The sequence below is a fragment of the Zerene cesonia genome, chromosome 26 (genome assembly GCF_012273895.1).
Source record: "Zerene cesonia ecotype Mississippi chromosome 26, Zerene_cesonia_1.1, whole genome shotgun sequence".
In the NCBI taxonomy this organism is placed as follows: Eukaryota; Metazoa; Arthropoda; class Insecta; order Lepidoptera; family Pieridae; genus Zerene; species Zerene cesonia.
This window is the reverse complement of record NC_052127.1, coordinates 4957693-4980462: the sequence shown is the minus strand read 5'-3', so window position 1 is coordinate 4980462 and position 22770 is coordinate 4957693. Positions and strand designations below refer to the sequence as shown.

The 22770-nt window shown below is 31.8% G+C and overlaps 1 protein-coding gene across 1 annotated transcript in view; it reads right to left on the bottom strand.

Annotated features, from left to right (window-relative positions):
* LOC119837200 overlaps window positions 1-22770 on the bottom strand; it is a 33927-nt gene that overhangs the window by 2367 nt on the left and 8790 nt on the right. The window contains exons 2-3 of the mRNA XM_038362726.1: window positions 13299-13501; window positions 7576-7613 (exon numbers count right to left, since the gene is read on the bottom strand). Coding sequence (XP_038218654.1) covers window positions 7576-7613; window positions 13299-13373 — 113 coding nt within the window. The 5' untranslated portion in view covers window positions 13374-13501. The remainder of the gene's footprint in view (window positions 1-7575; window positions 7614-13298; window positions 13502-22770) is intronic.

The window sequence follows — 22770 nt, the reverse complement described above, 5'->3', positions numbered from 1 at the left end:
CTTAATAAGTGTACAAAGTTTGAATGAAATCGGTTCGCGGGAAGTGGGAGAAAAATGGGTGTGAGTTACATACATACATACATACAAACATACAAGTAAAGCTAATAAAAGCGTGTTAAAAAATAATAATAATCTGTGGCTATATTTAGTTGACTTATTTACTTAGCTAGCTTCCTAGCGTATCTGTGCAAACATCACTTCAATGATTGCCCACGTTTCCTTTTAAGCAGAGCGTGAATAAACAAACAAACTCAGTTTAACACAACATTGGTGTAAAAAATCCATTAAACGCTCTTAAATGTTTATTGCGACGGCACTTTTAAAACAATGTTATGTCTTAATTTCGAAGTGCCCGATAAAACTGATTTTGATTTAAGTGGTTTCCTTCATTATTGTTGTTCGGAATGTTTTTAATTAAATGATTTGTATTGAGGTTAAAGTCTCACTGTTTTATTAGCTTTTTATATATATTCACTGTATGTACTCTAATGTATAAGTAACTAGCAATCCGCTCCGAGTTCACTCGTGGTACCTATGTGTTATATAATATATTCAACGGTGATAGAATTTATGAAATCGGTCCAGTAGTTTCTGAGATTAGTGCGTTTAAACAAACAAACTCTTCCGTTTCAAAAATGTTATCAGTAAAAGACTCATCGAAAAGCTGTGTCGTTGGCCTAACAATATGAAAAATTTGCACACCAGAGCAATAAAAATAACAAAGATTAAATCGCCTATAACGATCAAATTATTAATATTTGCTGTTGAATAAAAATGAAGCCTTGCTTTAAATAATAAAACAGTTTTAAAATATGTCTCTTAATTACTGTAGATTTTTTATGGCAATAAAAGTCATGCATCAATTAAATCACGCTTAACAAATATTAAATCACGCGCCACATTCAGAATTACAAACGATAAAAATTAATCACCGAAATCAAATAACAGATGCCTCGCAGACCCCTCATATTGTGTAGTTAGTGGATTTATCTAACAAAACTGTTTACACGTGTTATTATTCATTTAGCTCGTTATCAACGCGCGCCATTTAATCAACTCCCGCGCTGTCACACATGACAGATGGGATGTGACGTCACTGTCGCATTTTTTATCTGTTCAATGTGTCAATGATAATAATAAATAGAATTTGGAATGCCGAGTCGTTAATGTTTTTAATTTTATGTTCGAATATGACTCTTGAAACCCTACTTTCAAAGTCCAAGAAAAGTTTGGTTCTAATTAATAATGGGCGTCAATTGTTATTGAAATCAAAAGAATTATCATTAAATCCTCTAGAATATCCACTAGAAAATAATGATGCCATGATCACATTCAAAATCTTATATTAAATCAAAAAAAGCAAGGAGTTTGGAATACAATTTCCTTATAACTTTATCGTGTTGAAATCATCAAAGCAAAACTAGATTTTATTTAAATAAAAGAACATAGAAATGAATAATCATTGAATTAAAAAAAAATAATAATAATAAGTTTTATTAAAGACTAAAATGGCAATTAGAAACAAATAGTAGATAATAAATTAGATTAGCATGTATCAAGGACATACATGATATTTTTGTTATTACTTTAATAGTAAAACGTTTCCGCATATTAGAACCACGAATTTATTAATTTTACATAGGAGATGTGTGCAAATAATATGAACTATCTCAGCAAAGTAACTTTAATTCTTCTCTCCTTGTGTGCACAAATTTACATAATCTGCACAACTCCATAGATTTTTGTTCAGATCTAGCTGTTATTTTATATCGTATGTTCAATTACACGAAAACATAATTCAATTATAAAAAATGGTTTAGTGTTTGAACAACCTAGATGTGAAAGCATATTAGATAAACCGACAAACAAAATTACGGCGAATATAAAAAACAAAAAATGGAATAATCATAATTTACTAGAACTCCGCCACGCCTCGCTTTTATGATGTTTTACGTAATCAAATTAATGTAATATATGCAAATGTATGATAATGGCCAGTTATGACAACTTTTTTATATTACACCGACTGTTTAATTGCCGTCCAAATATTTGTTTTATTGATATTTATATGCATGATTTGTGGTTTTCGATTATTTATTCGACGACAAAAGCATTAAATAAGGTGGCAACGGTTATTAGACGAGAATTTTATTGTTTTATACATTTGAATACGAGATCCACTTCGACTTTTCGATGATGTTACAATATTTATAACAAAAACTCAATCGATAGAACACTAGAACCTCTTTCAAAAAACCTCCTTGTTTATGTTCGTTCGCGCCATTTTCAAGTGTCACTTTGCTTTTTGCCGCCACTTCGAGAGTTGCCATCGAACAACACTATCGTATATCAAAAGGACGCTTTAGAGCGGAATCGTTTTAATGCTGGCAGCATTGTCACTATCTTTTTAATTGAATACTTTAATGTTTCGGCTTTTTTCTCGAATTCTTTTTACTTGCAGTAGTCATCGTAAAGTTAGTTAGTACAAAAGACTTCAAAGCGTTTAATGTGCTGCCGTCGAGAGAACAATGGCAATCCATATGGCATGATGATTTATTTGTCACGTTTTTAGTTTTATGTTTTAGGCGGAAGGTTTGATGTTATAAAATAATAAGTTGGAATTTGTAAATGATGTCGGGGCGAACGCAACACGATGTTGCTTATTTTATAGATGTTTTATTCAAGGAGTTAAACATATGTAAGTACTTACATAGTATTTTCTTGTGTTTGATTTTACGCGAGTATTATACATTTAGAAATTAAAGACTTTTTGACGGATTTTAAACCCGATTTATTAATTATATTATTAGCCCGACCTTTCGAACACTTTACAGCGATCGTAGTCGAGCGAGCAGTCTCCCCGTTAAAAAATCTTAAGTACCTACATAGCTAATGTAGATACGAAAGAGGTTCGTCATAAATATAAAAAAATATTTAATTAAAGCTCAACTATATAACAGAATAAAAAATATTTATTGTATACATTGTATACTTTTAACAATCTGTGGTAACATGATTAATTCTTTCTTCCACATCTTGTCAAACTCGAATATTAAGTATCTTGTTAGAATCGGTACTTACCAAAATACCTATTATAATATTAAACCGATAACGAGATATTTAATATTTGACGTCAATTCTGCTAGTTTGATATTTTCTTAAATAAACAAGTGTTATAAACAAAGTTTAATTCCTCCAAATCTCTTTAGAAATTTCTTTCCTCACATAATAATCGGCACACGTCGAAAACAAGGGTGCATTGAGAACTGGAGGGTTCTGTAGCATTATTAATGGTTTCAAGTGGATTCTTGCTTATTTATTGTTCGTATACAAATGCTACAGTTGTTAGTGTTATGCTTTCATATGCTTTCATTTATTACACGAATTATTTCATAGACAATAAGTATTCAACATAAAATATCTCTATTGAACCTATTACGTAGTCACTGACCTGTTTACTAGAAAATAGAGAACCTACGTAATTTATAAATTAAGTAACGTATATATAGAAATACTAGCTGCGCCCCGCGTTTCATTCTATATGTTATTCCAGATGTCCAGCTGTCTACGTACCAAATTTCATTGCAATCGGTTCAGTAGTTTTTGCGTGAAAGAGCAACACACACACATTCTTACAAACTTTCGCATTTATAATATTAGTAGAATATTTGATTTTCTGATATGTATTTTTAATGAATCAGGTACACTATAACAAATATATTTATTACCCACATTCAAACTTACAAGCGTTTTTATTCAATATAATGTATCACTATATCCTCAAAAAAGAAACGTAATTAATTCACTAATGAACCCTAAGACTATAATAAGTAAGCCATTTGGCCTCCACGTGTCAAACTGTTTTTATAAACACATAAAAATTGTGGAACTATGAAACAAATGACTCGAGTGTTGTAAAAACACGCCAGCGTGGATTTGTATGATAAATATTCATTAGGAGTGAGAGTTCATTGTGGTTTCAATTTATAAAGGGATTTGGACTTAATGTGTTTCATAATTAATTTCGTTTCGTCAAATTATAGAGACAAAAATTCAATGATAAAATTTTCATTCACATTAGATCATCATCATCACCATATATGTATCCACTGCTGGGACGCAGGCCTCCTATGAGGGTTCAGGTCATAATCCACCACGCTGGCCAAGTGCGGGTTGGCAGATGTTACATGTCGTTGAACTTTTAATTCTCGGACATGCCGGTTTCCTCACGATGTTTTCCTTCACCGTTTCGAGCAGTGGTGATGTTATCCACATGCGCAGATAAATTTAAAAATCAATTATTGGTTGCACGCCTGGTTTAACCCCTGACTTATCTATTGTAAGTCCGAGGTCCTCACTACTGAGACACCACTACATAGGTTTAGATATGTTCATAAAAATTAATTTGAATCAGAATTGAATAAATAAAAAACACGAGTATTCTGATCGCAGCGAGCGCCCGAGCATCTTTGTTTTAATATTTAATTTAACAATAGGTACCATTTAAAAATTCTTAAAGTTCACTTGGTTCTTAGTTGAAATAGTTGGTAATAATCGCTCATCCCGACTCCGTCCGAGTTGCTCAGTAATTCTAATTGGAGTAAAAAATTAATACTTGTAACATGGGTTGAAATTAAAAGCTATTTTAAACTATTGACTATTCGATGATATTATATTATATCGATAACAGTATTTATGCCATTAATATTATCTAGTTATAATCAACACGACATCTCAAAAAGGCGATCTCTTGCACACATTCAAACAAAATATTTCACAAGAGGAAACAAAAAAAAATCTAAAAACGGCACATCACACGTCATTCGACACTCAAAATCCGCTTGTCAAAACTTAAAAAACATGTAACGGAACGGTGTTCCAATATGATTTATTATTACTATAACACTATTTTAGTAACCTCAGAATTTTAAAAACCTCGTGTTAACCACTAATTAGAGAAACATAGGTCGTTTAAATTGGAATGTCAAGAGTTGAATACCAGAGACAACTTGTCTTATTCTTTTTTCGAAAAAGGCAACATTCTTTGCTTAAATACTGTTATCTATTTATTTGTTGGAATAGTTGGAATTGTTTAAATGTTTATCATTATTGAATTAATGTGCGTACAAGTTATTGAATAATTTAATTTCAATATGTAAAGAACTTAATTGTACAACAACTTATATTAGATACTGATTTATAGACATAATATTATAGGGATTTTCAACAAACATTTACGTGACTATACGTAAATATGTATAAATAAATACTTTTGTAATATAAAGCTAAAAACTTTGTTTGTTTGAACGCACTAAACTCTATAACTACTGCACCGATTTCAACTATTATTTCACCGTTGGATACACGCAGCAGTAGGGGCTCAGTGGTTAGAACCACGCAGTTCAATGGAAAATTCAGAAGCTCCACTCCGGACCAGCGTGCAAGAAATAATAACTACACATTATCACCACTGCTGAAAACTGCGCCGAAAACAGTTCCTACTAAAAAAAATAAAATGAATTTAAAGGCGAAATCTACAAAATTACATAGGACCTACACAAAAAACGAAGTGTCTTCATCGAATACATGGAAGGTACGAATCGTTCCAAAATCGACACGTAACATAAAACCCATTGTGTTCCTTTGATGATAAGAGATAAAGGGCCCATTGCTAAGTAGCTCTTTTCACGGCAATTGTGTATCAACAATATAAGGATTACCAGGGATTAAGGACCCTTGTGTAGTGTAAACTTTAATTCAAACCCGGGTTGGCGGAACGAAGCGTCAAGTACCTACGTACCTATTTAATTTGTTTGATTTGATGTCTAATGTAGTGATGAAATTGGATAGGGAGCTAGGAATATTAATTATGTTGGAAATTGCGCCGCAATCACGTCACGGGTTACCCTTATTGTTTATAAGAAATATACATTTATTGGATAAATCTTTATTTGTGACAATAAGTAGATGAGCATTATCTATGTAGTCATTAATATATTTGAGAAGAGCTTTGAAAACGAACTTAAATGACCTCTAGTCGAATTTGAATATGTGAATAGTTAAATATAGATTTAATTAAAATACACTTATTAAGTACTAGATTATAGCACTTAAATTATCACTTATAGAAAAAATGGAAATGAAAAAAATCTAATAAATTGTTTCGAAATAATCCTAGAATTTGTCGCAGGCAATAACTTGAATTAAAATAAAAAACAAGATGTTTTACCCAATATGTTATTAAAAGCATATTTAGTTTACATGAAAATTAACTACTTAATGCATTAGCTATAAAATAAAAATTTACTTTTAAAAGTGACTGCAAGTAACCTACTTTTTAAAAACAAATATTTTCCACAGCGATTCGTAATTTTATATATGTATGATGCCTTCAGTACCTCCTTGATGTCTCTGGGTTTTGTATTTTGTTATTTGGTGTCGATTTTGACAAAAACACTTTTAATAAAGCGACGCAATTTATATAGTTGAACCCAGCCATAAGGATTGGCGGTAAATGATTTTGACAATCAAACTGTCAACGCGAATGCGGCGCAAAATTGGCGCCAAATGTAAATGTCACAGGTAAGTATTGCACAGATGCTTAATAATTAACTTTTGATGTACGAAAACTCTAAAAATACACAAATGTTTTTGTTTTACATTCCGAGCACAAAGTTTATTGATGAAAAAACATTCACAGATCATTAAGGTCCCGGTTACAAGGACTTTGCACCTACAAATGTGTTTAAAAATAATTTTCTATATTATAAAGTAACAGGTGTTGGGTGTCGCTTTCATATCGTATTTCACAAATTTCTTTCGAGTAATTTACTTAAATTATTTTGTACATTAAATGCGCCCATACGCAAATAAAACACAAAATTTAAGTTTATTTATTAAGGTTGTAAATACATAAAAATCTTGAGTTTAAACTATCAACAATTTGTCCATTTAAAATGTGTTGTGCATAAATAAATTAAGACTTACGAAAATTACAAAATCCAGGGATATTAAGTAAGATGAACCAAGTAACAATACTTTTTTTGGACACTAGAGCCTCAAAGTTTAACTGTGTTAGTTATTAACATAGTATTAATAGTATAACTACTTGTTATTAGTATAACTATGTTAGTTAGTTACTTACATAGTACCGAAAACCATGTTGCGATATTTGGGGTAGTTAGCCCTTATTTTTTTTGTATTTACTAATCCGATCAATTAATACATTTAAGGTTACAATAGTACCGCTTTTATCAATTTACCTTTGGCTTTAATTATTCAATAATTTTAAATTAACCAGAATCACAACAGGTCGACATGAAAATGGCGACTATAGGATTAAAAAAGGATTGTTGAGGGAAATAGAGGACAGGAAGGGTAATTCAAAGAATACTTGGACCTTCGGCTCCCCCACTCACGTACGAAACACAGTAGAATTTATATGCTAGTAACTATTACCATTCTTCTGTGGGGAGAGAGGGGGGGCAGCTTCCCCGATGCGTGCCGAATTGATGCCGAACTATACTCGACGCCCACAGTATAAATTTAAAATATAAACAAAAAATGACAACTCACCTAACATCTGTACCGGTGTCCTGTCTAGATCGCTTAGTCTGTAACAATAGAAAAAATAAAATAAATATAAAAAGTTAACAAATATAGCTTCGTGCGTAATAGTGCGTGGAAAGTCGGAATGACAATTTTAATATTAAATGTGAGTAAGCATTTAAAAAGCGTTTTGTTTGCTAATGGTTTCAAATGAATAATGTAGGATAACTTTTTCGTTTTATGAAATCTCGATAAATATGGAAATAATTTTAGTATGCGAGATACGGACATAGTATTAACCAAGTTGCTTTCTTTGTCTGTTCCATGTACCTATGCTTAAATCTTTAAAATACATATTAAATATACACCATTAAATGACGCCGAGTTAAAGAAATAAAGCTAGTATATAATATTAAATAGCTTTATTATAAATCAGTGGTGCTCAAAATTTGGCGGCACACAAAGAAAAAGATAAAAATTATTTATTTACTACAACACTGCATAAATAGTTAAAAATTTCAAATATACGAAATAAACTAATATATACTACAATAATAACTACACGTTTATTAAGGGATTAATTAAAATATTTTTTTTTATTATTATATATTTGCAAAATTTGGCGGCACACAAAAGTGCCGCGAAATAGTCGTTGAGAATCACTGTTATAAAGTATCTAACATGTATTGTATGTATTTTTTCATAAAGATTAGGGATGTTTTATTTGCATACCTCATACCGATCTCTTAAAGAAACTAAAACTCCTAAAGTTTCTGTTTTTTTGGTATACCTACTTACGCTATATATAAATGAGAAAAAAACTTGTTATATATATATATATATATATACATGTTTTCATATACGAATGTCTATTATTCGATGTGTTTCAAAACTACTAAACGGATCTGGAGGGTATTTTCCAAAAAGCTAAGATTATAATTTGTATGGACATATGTAGATAGGCTACTTCGTTACAAGTAAAGTGATTTACATTAGACTACAGGTACAATTATATAACGCACTAAATAAAACGCTACTTAAATCAAAAACAAACCCACACTAATAGGAAGGAATGTCTTTTATGACACAACCATTAACATAATATGGACGGAGCTTCCCAAATTATTTCCCAAAGATGGCCCGTTAACAAACCCGTGGAATACGAGATTATAGATAATATACGAGTTATAAATAATAAAACTCCTAAATGTCGCCTTCGCTCGATCAAGATTAAGGTAACAACATTAATAAAATCAAGCCGAATTTATTTAACAGCCCTTAGAGGGCGCCACTGAGTCTCATTTGATATATGCTTACAAAAATATACATTTTTTTTGTAATAACAACCTTATCAAAATGTCATACGGTTCAAGTTTGATTGTTGTATCATCGATTCTTGATTTGAAATGTTTTCACGTCTTTTAGCCTCATGTATTCCTGGTACTTTTTTTACACATTGTTGACATAATATGTCATATATTTATTATATATTTATTTATTCTTTTTAATAATAAATAACAAGTAAAAAATAAAATAACAAAAGCAGTTTTAATAGGTGCAATCAAATATTATGTCAATTATATTTGCTCACTGATTGCCTTTGTGCACGTAATTAATTCAAGTTATGTTACAGAAACGTATGTGTAAAAATATACATAATTGAAAATTCTATGACTATTTATAGAAATCATTTGTTTATTGAGTGATTTTTTTCAAATGCTTTGTCAGTGTCAATTTAAACACAAACTTAGAATTTTTGTTTTATGCATTTTTTGTTACCTAAACTAGGATTCATAAATTGTTCAACACGAACCTAGGAGGACATATTAAATGTAAATAATTTTTTCCTACATAAGCGCAATCATTCGAACATCGTACAAACGTTTGCACGTAAATAGTTAGAGAGAGAGTTTAGATTAAGTTTATCCTAGTACCAGAGATCATGAACATTCATCTACCAGGATCGCATAATTCATTGCGATTGATATGTGTGTGAGAAAGCATAAATCACAAGGCATACCGCGCGAGGTGTGAGGCCGGCCGATCCCGTGATAGCGGCCTCTAATTTATACGTTTTACGCGGCGACAACGCGCCTGCGCGCTTGGGAATTGTTAAATATAGTCTGTGCCGCATCTCATTTGTATTTTTAATATATCCGAAGTTTGTTTTCTTTTATGACGATGCAATGGAATCATTTGCGAGCGTTAATTTTACAGCAAGAATAAATTTTGTACAAAATGATTAAACCTCGTAAAATCTATTATACAAAATGTTGTTTGTTATAAAATTTACTCCTTCAAATTACGATGTATTTATTAAATAATCATAAATATACTTAATAAATTTAATTCCCTAAAAACTAAATTTAATAACCTATTATAGTTTAATAATTGTACCAAGCTGTCATAAAGTGTAGAGTCTTTAAAGGTAAGCAATCTGTATTTTAAGCGACATGACAAAACTTATTTATTTATACGTATTACGTTTATTGTTTTATCTCACTTTTTATTTACGATCGGGACACGTCCCGTCTTGCTCCCGCGACCGAGAAATAAATTTTCTAATTTATTGTATGCCATAATGTTTGTTTATCGATTATTCGATGCATTGATATTATTTCTATCGAACTGTGCTTTTTGTGGTCGTGTGAAATGTCAATTTTTATTAGTGATTTATTAAAATAATGTACGTCTTTTTGTTTAAGGTGTTTGTAATTTGTAAACGGTCATTTATTTGTTTTGCTGAGTTAATAAACTTGCTTTCATGAAGAGATATATTGTCTGCCTTTTCTGATTTATTTTTTCATTCTAATAATTTTAAAGTAAATGGATAGATAACTGAAAATGGACTTTTTACATAAACTACTCTGACTGACTGACTCGAATACATGCTTTAATGAATAATAATGAGTTAACGTAGTTAATTAAAATAATTAAGTTGATTTTTATTTTTATTTCCAATTATTCCAATTTTAGATGAAACGAACATGAAATAAAATTAATTATTTATATTTTAAAGTTAACTAACTAACTAACTAACTAACTTATAAATAAACTAATTGAAAAACTCTAAAATATGCAAATTGTGCGGTTTACAAAACTAATAACTAGGGCAATAGACGTCACAAGGAGGTTCATTATTAGCGTGCTTCAATTCGGCGTCTGCGTTTATTGAAAAAGCGCCTTTAACAAAAGGGCATTAAGATGAATTACGATTAGTTGTCGCACGCTTTGTTATGTTTCGGTTCTGTGCTGCTACAATTTAAGGGTACTATCGAGAAAGACATCTCGTTCGATAAATTGCATCGCGCCCGGCTATCAACTTGTACAAATTTGTTTTTATTGCTGTTATCTCTGGGTGGTTTTATGTTTGTCCGTTTAATTTTTTCTTTTTAAGACGACATTGTTTCATTGGTCATTGGGAACGATTTGTCAGTTAACTTCTCGGAACGTGGTTGAGAGTACTTTAGCTCGCCTGATTGGGAATAAATACTCTTAAATAATTAGTTTTTCGTGTGGTGCATTGAGCATTTTAATGTATCATGTTTAATATTTCTATACGAATGATAATAGAGACGCATATCTTGGTTATGGATTATTATTTTAGAAGAAATTGTGAAATTGCTTTATAATTAGACAACTAAGGTTTCCCTTGTAGAAGTCCTAAATTGCGTAAATTTGGTGCGTATGCATTTTAAGTGATGAATTTACTTACGAACCGTTTAAGGCTCTATTTTCATCACTTCATTTAATTTTTAGTTTTAGCCTTCAATTGCTTTAAACCATTACATTGCTTTATAGCTTTGAGACATTTTTAATTTAAAGAATAAATAAATTTCGATCACTGATGAAATTCGAACCCGCGTTTGCCGTACCGTAATTCTTTTTTCTATTCTTCACAAAATATATCATTTTCATCCTTATAAATATTTACTTATGCAAACAAATTACTGTTTTTTTTTATTTGTCTTTCTTCGACGTGGTAACAGATACATAAAAATCACATCTTAAATCGCACGAACTCACGGACCCGGAAAAACAGACAGACGGACGGACAGCGATGTTTAGTATAGAGTTCTATTTTACGCTATAAGTAACCCTATTAAAAAGACTGAGACTTACGATTTTACGTTCTTATTTTAATTTTATCCAATTAATGTCTGTTTTATTTTTATGTTTCGGTACCCAAAAGGAAATCGGGTCCTAATTTTTTAATGTCGGTCTGTCTGTCTGTGCGATAGCTTAGGTAGATATATTAGGTATTTCTGTTGCGTCTATAATAATCTATATATAGAAGAAAGTGGTGTTAGTTACCCTATTTATAACTTAAGAACAGATTAATCCATTTGACTGAAAATTTGTGCAGAGGTTAGAACCAAGAGACGGACATAGGTAAGTTTTCATCCCGGAAATCCCACGGGAAGGGGATTATACTAATTATATAATCGTGATTAAGCAATGATTGCACGATCACAAATTGGATGGGTGACCGGTATTTTTTAATCGCCCTCTAGCTTTAGCCTTTGATTTATACGAAACCCTTAGAGTAGAATCTGACTCTCACTTGACAGATTTTTATCTTAGTTTTAATTTTATAAGAAAACTTTTGTTTTATTTCATTTATTATTAAATATTAATTTTATAAGTTAGCTTTTATTCCTATGATGATGCAGTCATATTAATACCTACAAATACACCCTGTATAAACTAAAGAAGAAATGAGCTAGGTACTTTGTAACAAACCTACCTACCTACGTTGACAACGTCGTACATTGAATATAAATTATGCAATAAATTTACACCTCAAGTAAACACTTTAAGAAAACTCGTTACCAACATATAAAACGACGTTTTTAACATCTAAGTTAATTGAATGTAAATTACATAGTTGCATCTTTTGAAGTGATAAGATTTAATTCTTAATCATTCGTTCATCTATTTATTACCATTCGAGAAAAATGCAAACATAACAGTTTTAAATAAATATTTATTGTTCTAAGTTCTATTTTTATTTGTCTATGTTCATTCTAAATACCTACCTATAATCTGTGGTACACAACGCACCATCAACATTATCTGTTTTATCGCATTCCAAATTCAAATTATCTACGTATGATAAGGATGGTCACAATAAAGAGTCGTATATCCACCACTGAGTTATGATAGCCTGGTATCGCGTGGCTAACGACGCTCTGTTCCGTAGGTCCGTAACGCGACCACGATGTATTACGACTTTTTAATGGGCGCTAAAGATGAACGTATGAATGGGTAACATGACTCTGTAGCTTGGAATACATAAACAGTTTGTCCGCACTTATGTTTGTTTGTCCGGACGATAAAATTCGGTGTTACTTACGGCGGGTCAGAATTTCTTTATACCGGACAGGTAAAGAATATTCTCTTAGAAAAAAAGTTCAATTATATTATGAAGATTGTAGGTATACCAAATTGTTTCCAAAACTGATACCTTTTGTAAATTCGATAATCACATTTATGGAATTAAAGCACACAAGAAAAAAAAAATATCGAAAAGCATGCAAAACGTGCGAGTGCAAAACAAAACCGTGCGAAAACCGTGCAGGTGCAAAAAAACATAAACTAAAAAATTAAAAATGATGTGACAATTCGCCAAACACAACTTCAAGTAGGCAATTTAAAGTAGTTAACCCGACATGAAAATAAAGATAAAAAAGTATGTGTAGGTACTAATGTCAAAATGAATAAGTGCTAGATTTGGACTTAACTCTGACCTTGGGTTCTGTGTGGTCCAGACTGCATCGCGGGGACCCGCCGCCGAGGTAGCTACACGGCATCAATGTCACCATGCTGATTACATTCCGATCACTTAAACGTCAATGTCACTTTGACAGTTTTTTGCACGGGAAACGGTTCGTGGCATTTTAAGCATATGTTCTACGTCCAATCACTGAGCACACATTTAATCATCTCGCTACTAAAATAGAGAGTTACATTAGTTCTTTACACTACAGTTAATATCTAATTTAAATGTATTACGTATTTTTCTTTTATACTATAATTATTCTAGACGACGGAATTCTCAAAGAGATATGCAAATTAGGATTTTCGCTTTTAATTTATACCCTTTTATATATTGAAAAAAGTGTCAACAATAATCATCACGCTACGCTGGTGGCTAGTTATTGAAAGGCCGTTAGTCATCGCCCTACATCAAACAGAAAAAAAAAATAAAAACAAAAGAAAAAATTTACACGCACGTTCGGACCACCCACATGGTTTTCAAATTCGAATATCGAAGGCGTGTTCATCAAGTTGTCAAATCGAGTTTGACGTAATCGAGATTGTAATTTTTTTTTTGTCTATGGCAGCTTCTGTTGCTGAGATAATTAACCAGTTTCAAAGAACTCATAACCGCAACACATAAGACGGATGATGATAAGTGTGACTCATACTATGACTACGCAATGAACACCTAGGTATTACTTATTACATTTGTAATTTAAGAAATGGTACGAGAAGGGAAAATAACTCTACTAAGCCGAATATGTATCTAACTCATTAAATCAGATGCGACTTTCTTAGATAAAAGGCTGAAAGCATTGCTTATTTTTTCAATCCTTTAATTTTCCTCTGTATTGTGATTTGTGACTGAAGAAAAGTGGAAACATAAACTAAATGCATTTTTATTTTATTTTATTACTTACCTAGACAATAATTATGGTACCAACGAGGTAGGTAGGTAGGTTTGTAACTTTATGTGAGAAATGAGGTAGCTATCACCTGTAGAAAGCTACTGGCCAGTGGCTGATAAAAAACGATTGTCAGGTTCAATTAAAAACGCTCCGTTTAAAAATTCAAATTTAGAAAACGTCAAACAAGTTACGTTCCATTCCACGCTGGTACATTAAAAGTATGAAATGTTAGAATTAAAGGCTTTAGGCGTGTCCACGGGGGGTTACGGTAGCTATCCTCGCAGTGGGATACCTATGGGATTCGGTCGTATTTTGTATACATTTTCGGGCTACCTATGAAAAGGTGAGGTTTGTTTACAATTTAAATTATGTTTATCATAATATTAACCGTAAGTTACAAGTAAAATAGTTGATAAAATGTATTTACATACTTTTTAAATTCTTAAAAAAATACTAAATGTATTATTTAAATACAGAATTTATAATCACTCAATAAGGAATCTTTTATAAAGTGTAATTTACCCTATACCTATCGTGTTTGACTTCGTAGGAAGGTACTCACTGTATCCGTTCGAATCCAAAGTGGAAGTAAAGGCTATTTTCATAATAAATGACTATACTGACGTGTATGATATTATATATAATCTACAATCAATCTACAATCTATATAAAAACAATTTTCCTTCCTGACGCTATAACTCCAGAACACACGAACCGATTTCCCCGGTTTGCATTCGTTGGAAAGGTCTCGGGCTCCGTGAGGTTTATAGCAAAGAAAATGCAGAAAGAATTTAAACAGAAAAGCGGGAAAATCATTTTTCACATACAGGTGGCGAACGGAGTTCGCCGGGTTTGCTAGTAATATATAAAATCATAACAATACCTACTTATATTTTAATGTGAATGTAAATTAATAATTGTCACTTTAAAAAGTATTCATATTTTTTAAATCACGAAATTCCATCGACGTATGGAAGTTTTATTCAAAAGTCGAACTGCATTCTCAGCATTGCATTAGTTTTTTTTTTTTTTAATAATTACACGACTCGAAAGACTGGTTCGATTTGAATTTAGAATAAAGCGTCGTATCGTCGTTTAGAATCGATAATATGGTGTGTTTACGATTGAAAATAAACCGATTACTCGTTTGCTTGTAAAATATTGAATACGACCGTAGTAGACACTTGAAATTCTTTGTTTACATATTTTCTTTTAAAATGTATCAATCCTTATTAATTTAGTACGATTTATTGTACGAAACGGAACAGAAACAAACGACCACATTATAGTTTGGTTGATTTCATGGATGTTTTATTTTACGCAGTAGGTTGGAAAAGATGAATAACAATGATGACATTACGCTATTTTGTATAAAGATTTTATATCAATTATTTAGCACATAGTCATTCACATAGTCCAGTTTGTAATAGAGTTGTGTGCAGCGTGAATTGTCCAGATATATAAATTTTAATATAGGTATCAATGGATTCCTTCGTTTCATAGGAGCCCATATTTTTTACCTTTTTCTACAATATGCCGACTTGTCAAACAGTTCATACCTTCGCCGTTAGAATTCTTGGCGCTTAGCATTGTGCTCTCGTTATTAACTTTGTCTTCAAATTTTGTGTGTCTTGTGGTATTATGTTAAAATTAAAAAAAAACCGTTAAAAATTATGTCTTTCATTGGCATTTTTGTTAAATTAACAACATTTGAATTTCGAATAATAATGACCTACACAATAAATTTGGTCGCTACTCGATTGCTGTAAATATTCCCCATATTTCATAATGATCCCACAATGAGATAAAATCGACAAGCGTCTCGCATAATTAGTAACTGATTTGTGACGTCATTAAAATATCTGTATAGCAAAGATTTTTCTTCATAAATTCCCTTTAACTAGTTATAAAATCTTTATAGTTCGATAACAACACAAAGTCAAGTTTTACAATACGTAAAATTAATTTTACAATACTTTATTAGCGAAATCATAATTTCCATGAATGTTTAAATTAACAAAACAATAAATTCGCTGTTAAATGGCTATTATACATTCTACAGAGCGTACGTAAAAACGACGCATATTTAATTGCTATATTTCTTCATTAATTAAGGTCCTGCGCGAATTAGAAGCGCACTAAATGGGCCTGATGACTCGCTCGACGACAAAACGGTATCGAGATAACATCGACTCGTATAAATTAATCGATTTTAATCTCATCTGCCAAATTACGTGCAATCTGATTAGAATGCGCGGGCTTACAACGCGCCTTTATTTATAGAAATACGTACTTCAAGTTCGAAATTCGAACGTTTAAAATTTTAATTGCGTTCTATTTTCAAGTTGTCAATACTATTATTTTTCATTCACACGTCATCGTGTGTTGTGTTTGACCATTTGACCCAGGGCGATCACAGATAAATTTGGGTATTTTATTCTGCTAACTTGCCAACATGATGGTACCTAATGCACGCATTCTTCAATATACTATTTAATACAACGTAGAAATGTGAGTTAGGTACGACATGTAGACCTTATGGAATCATGTCTATATTTTTATTGACGTTGCTGAAAGATTAAAATAGGATTAATATTTTTATCCCCGTCAAAAACCAACTCTACAAGTATATTTTCATTCTTCATGATGAAAATCAATAGGTTAACAAGTTCTCAAAATACTACCTATCTCTCTATCTATACACAAAAGTGAGTGTTTCATGGAGTGGATCAAATATGTCCAATGACCTTTAATTTTACAATACGACCATGTACCCTAGGTACATTTAATTCTAATTATTCCCACGCATGCAAATAGGTCCGTTTATTTTATAAATATTACATGTCTATGATTTTTTATCGCATCGAAGCACAAAAAATTTTTTATCTATGCGAAAATTTAAACAATCTGTGCTGATATTCCCGCCAAAGATTGACGTCTTCCTGTCAAAAGTATTGAGTTACGAGCCGAGAAGAGAAACGTAAATGAACAGTGCAGTTTATTCTCCGATCGGCGATAACTTATTCGAAATAAAATTGAATCGAAATGTTTTTATTATAATTATTAATGAAGTTTATGTATTTGACGTATAATATTTACAATTATACTTATAGTAAGTAGGTATGTTAGGAACTAGCTTTTGCCCGCTGCTTCACACGCGTTGAGTCGGAGTTGTTTAATAGATATTATTATACATTCCTTATCCCCTTCTTCCTTCCTCTTGAATCACTCATCTATTAAAAAACCCCATCAAAATCTGTTGCGTTTAAAGATTCAAGCATACATAGGGACACAGGGACAGAGAAAGCGACTTTGTTTTATACTATATAGTGATTATGTGAATGACCATTTTTTGCATTTGTGATAAACTGTGTATAAATTACTTATGGTGGTTGTGTTTTTTGGATGTAAGAGCGTTAGTACTTAATAGCTGTTACGATGGAAGCGGATAAATAAAAGTCGACTTAACATTTTAAATGATATCTGAGTTCACGTTTGATAACGAAATTGCTTTGATCAAATATATAACTGCAGATTTTCTTAACCTAGCATAAGAAATTTATCGATCAGATGTAAATAGAACGATAAAGAAATAAAAACATAGTTGGTAGATAATGGAGGCTATAGGTCGACATTTGGGAAATTTTTCATATAGAGATCCTATTTCTGTTATAAATACTAAAGTGCGTGAATGTGTGTATATATTTTTAGTGTCATATCGAAACGATTGATTTTGCTGTAATATAAATTATGTAAGAGTAGGAAATATATATAATAGTGTCGTTTGTGGGTTTTTGGCTTAGTGCACGTCTTGTTCGCTTAAAATCAGTATGAAATAAATTACAGATGAGTTTGTCCCTATCTGTGACCGTATTTGTGAAGCGAATTCAGAAATGTATATTAAATAGGTTGATGACATTTAATACTCTTTTAGGTCAAAATCTAGTAATCTCCATGAACATAAATTTAAAATGCAGCTAATTAAATGAATATAAATAAATTTATATCATGCTATTTTTAAAGCAAATAAAACACGTTTTGTCTACAAAGGTTTACGTAATAGCCGCGAATGCGCCTGAATGAATTTGTTGACTTACTACTTGTGTGTCTGCATTTTTTTCTGTTTACTCTGTTTTTACGTTTGTGCTTCCGATGACCTTCTGACCTTGTCAATGCTGATGAATTAAGTACACATTCGTGACATAGTTTGTTTATTATAAAACCTTTTTTGTTGATTCGTTAATTTTCGATTGTCAATGAATATTCAATAACGAAACAACTTTATAGATAACTTCTACAAAAACAATTGAATCCATTCACGCTATAAAGTAAAAGCGACCGCTGCCGCATCTAGGTTGTTTAATCTGTGGCTGTCATTATTCTTTAATCCCGCCGAAATTCGGCATTGCTCCAGACAGCTGCGAAATTTGAATGAGGAACATCCGCGATGTCCTATCTCCTTCCCTCGACCCGCCCAACACAAACCACGCCTCTTCCGCCCGCCAAACTAAATTGAATTTCGAACAATTCGAATACGCTATCCTATCCTAGGATTGGATACAAGCAGTTTTACTCTTTATTGGTGTGCGATAAGATTTGGTTTTGTACACAAGAGTTACTGTTAGAGGCGAACAAAGCTTTGTTCAGTTTGCTCTTTTGTTGTTTATTCTATTGAAACGAGACAGATAAAAAATTACTGATGTGAAATTGTTGTTTATTACCCGATGTACTATTGGTCCGTTGTTTATCTGCTTTAAATTGTGTACTGAAAGACTTGGTTTCATTTATTCGTTTATTGTTTCTCTAACTACTTCGTATTCCAATTTGCGCTTCTAATCTTATTTTAATTTAGAATATGGGCAAAGAGATTACTCAAGAGTTAGATGATAGGATTACAGATTGATACCTAGAGATACTCAATTTATAATAAGGTTTTAAAATTGTAATTTTATTAATGCTGTTTTCTTTTATGTCAAATTATAGGTATATTATTTTCCATTAGTATAATAACCTATAAAATAAACCAACTATAAGATACATCACCGTTTACATAGAAAAATAAATGCTAAATAATACTAAATAACGATTTTCAGATCAAAATTTTAATAAAACTGTGTCCCTACTTTATATTTATGGACTTTGTTCAAACTTAGGTAAAAGTTTTTATTTCGATTAACTCCTTGTAATATTTTCAGAAGAGTTTATTCACAAAACGATTTCTTATCTAGCTATAGTTAAATATAAAAATAATATTAATATATGCATGTACCAACCAGGCTTGCTGAATTCACAAGGTGGTTGTTATTGTTTATAAAATCATCCTTATCGGGAGTCCATGCCTCTCTTGGTGGTCGCGGTGTCACATTATGTCATAGCTGTTTAACGTCCGTTTGGAATGAACAGCACTTTTTTTTAAATACATGCATGTTTATACTGGCCTGGTACCTACGTTAAATCTATGTTAGAAGATTTTTTTATAATAGATATAGAAAAAATACCTACCTCATTTTGGTATTTTTTTAGTTTCTGCGACATAGAGACTTGACTTTTGAAGCAAGCGGAGTAGATAATATTGCCCTCATTACAATATCCAGGTGCTTAGTTCTAATATTTAGATAATTAGAATAAGTCGTTAGTAAGTAGTTATCTAATATATAAAATTCTCGTGTCACAGTTTTCGTTGCCATACTCCTCCGAAACGGCTTGACCGATTTTGATGAAATTTTTTGTGCATATCGGGTAGGTCTGAGAATCGGCCAACATCTATTTTTCATATACCTAAATGATAAGAGCAAGGCAGAACAACGTTTGCCGGGTGCAGCTGGTTATTAAATAAATATTTATTAAAACAGTAGGTACTCGCAACTAATCGATATGTTTACCTGCTTATAAAAGCAATTTAAAACACTTATATCTCAAGGACGGATAAAGGTTTTAATAATTTTTGGTTTGTCAGTCGTCTCCTCTTGCATTTGGAAGATATTAAAATCCTTAAAAAGCGGGCGGAGTCGGGCCGAGCAGCTATTCTAACTAATAGTATAAGCGAAAGTTTGTAAGTATGAACGATGTAAGGATGCTTGTTATTCTTTCACGCAAAAAAAGCTTATTATACCAGTAAGAAATTTGGTACAGAGATAGATTATAGTCTGGATTAGCACATAGGTTATTTTTCACCCGAGTACCACGCGAGTCACGGTTAACAGCTAGAATTAAAAAACAGATATCGCTCTACCTAGTTCCACTATAATTAGATAACGCATAGGCGCTTTCATATTTCTGTCATATACCTGAATAAATGAGTATCTATTCAAATTACTACTACGCTTACTAAAAATGCATTAAACTTTTTCAATTATAAACACTTATAAACCAGATTTTCACCGCATGCCTCTTCCGATTCGACGCGCAAAGCTCGACTCGATTGAAAATCACATAGTGACATAAAATCTATTTACACGTACGATGGTGCTGAGTTATCAATTCGCGGTGTTGGATACACCAAAGAAGCCGACTGCATTGTCCACCTTATATGAAAAGTTCTTAGTATTGTCTCGAGTTACGTAATCATAGATTCATAATATTTTTTTCACGCGTGTGGAAGTGTTGTTGCTATTATGCGTAGGTACTTTATCTTTATGATATCCTAATACCTTACTCTATAAACCTCTGTAGAACAATATAAAATAACAAATATAAATGATATTTATTATATATATTAATATAAAAATCACACTATTTTTTATTTTTATTTAGACTGGCTATCCTCCCGTGGCTTTGCTCGTGTCAAAGAAAAACCAGCACAGTTTCCGTTCTTAGGGGATGTCCAAGATAAAATAAAACCGTGGTGGTAAATTTCATTGAAATCAGTTGCGTGGTTAAGGCGTGACGAAGAGACAGACAAAGTGAGTTACTTTCACATTTATAGGTAAGGTAGCAGCGATTTATTTTGTTTTTATAATGCTGTTCACTCGTTCACTCATGTTTGGTCGAATATTACAAACTTCTAAATATAGGACAGCATTTGCAAATGGTTTTATCTATTCATTGGCGCGAAGATTTGTACACGGTACCAATATTTGGACGCAAATCCACACATGCAGTGATCCGGGTAACTATCCCATCCAACTGCAATAATATTGGAACGGAATTTGGAATTTCCCTAATTTTTGTTGCGACTACAAAGAATAAATATCTCAGTTACCGAAAATTGCATTAAATATTTTTTTATTTACAGTTGGTAAAGCAGCCTGCAGCGCTTTCGAAAAAGCTTAGTCGGCGACTCCATTCGATTAAATGTCCTTTATATTAATTACCATGTAATCTAAATGTGTAAAAATGTGTTCATTCACTATCGAGAAATATGAGGAGCATAACGTCATGCCTCAACACAAAACAAAGTTTTTATTTGCTATTTATTGTTTCGTTTGAACTTGCTAATAAATTTATTTTTTTAATTTATTGACGCAAACTACTACAATCCAATCTAATGTTATTATAATTATTCAAGGACAATCTCCGTCCTGAATTATATTCGACTCTATTTTATTTTGTGTGTAGGTGCTTCGGTTCTTCCTGCATTATTAAAAAATAGTACCAATTTTAAGTATGTTAAGGTCTAGGTTTGCTTGGTATTTACTGATGTACACACTATTTTAACAGACTTTTCTAAAACACGCGATCTCCTAGCGTGGTTTTAACTAAGATATTCGAACTTTTGTTAAAAAACAATGCGTTAAATCACACCAAAAATATTTCGAATTCATCCGCCTAATTCAAATCTAATCCACGTTAAATCTAGACACTTTTTATGAGCAGATCGAGATAAACGCGACAAAAAATGTGAAGAATGAGATGGGATGATAGGGCCGTTGAAAGGGCCGTGATAAGCATCTCTTACACATTTCGGGGACCCTGGTACATTGTATGAATTTGTAATTATTGTGATTTATGGAAAACTAGTTTTGAACGCTGGTTTTACTTGTCTTTCTATATTTATGATGTTTTGGTATAAAATTTATCAATAATTCTAAGCGTTTTGAATGTTGACTTTTATCTTCTCTTCATATGGTATAGTTTTTAATTAATTATTATAATATAGGTTGAAAACCGCGGCGTCAGTCGCATGGTTCCAACCACGCGTTCATTTCAAAAACTACCTTCAAGATGGCAGATGGGACTTTATGAATAACTTCATAAATTCACATTAATGACCAAAAAGATGCATGCCAAAAACTAAACAGTCTGTAATTAGTTTTATTGTGTTTATGGCAGCTTATGCCATGTATGATTTATTACCAACTGTTATTGAATCTATACCATTGAAAGAAAGTGCAAATTCATTTATCAACAAAAATAAAGAAACAAACTTAAATCGGACGAGGCGAAAGTATGGCCTAATGATTTCTCCATAGATCTAATGATTTGGTCTGTTAACTAATATCATAGTATATAATGAGTAGATATGTTGGCGTACCTCTGAGCCACAAAGAAAGAACGTTCGGTAATTTATTTTCGAGTGAATTCTAATTAGGCAATAAGATATGGTAAGTCT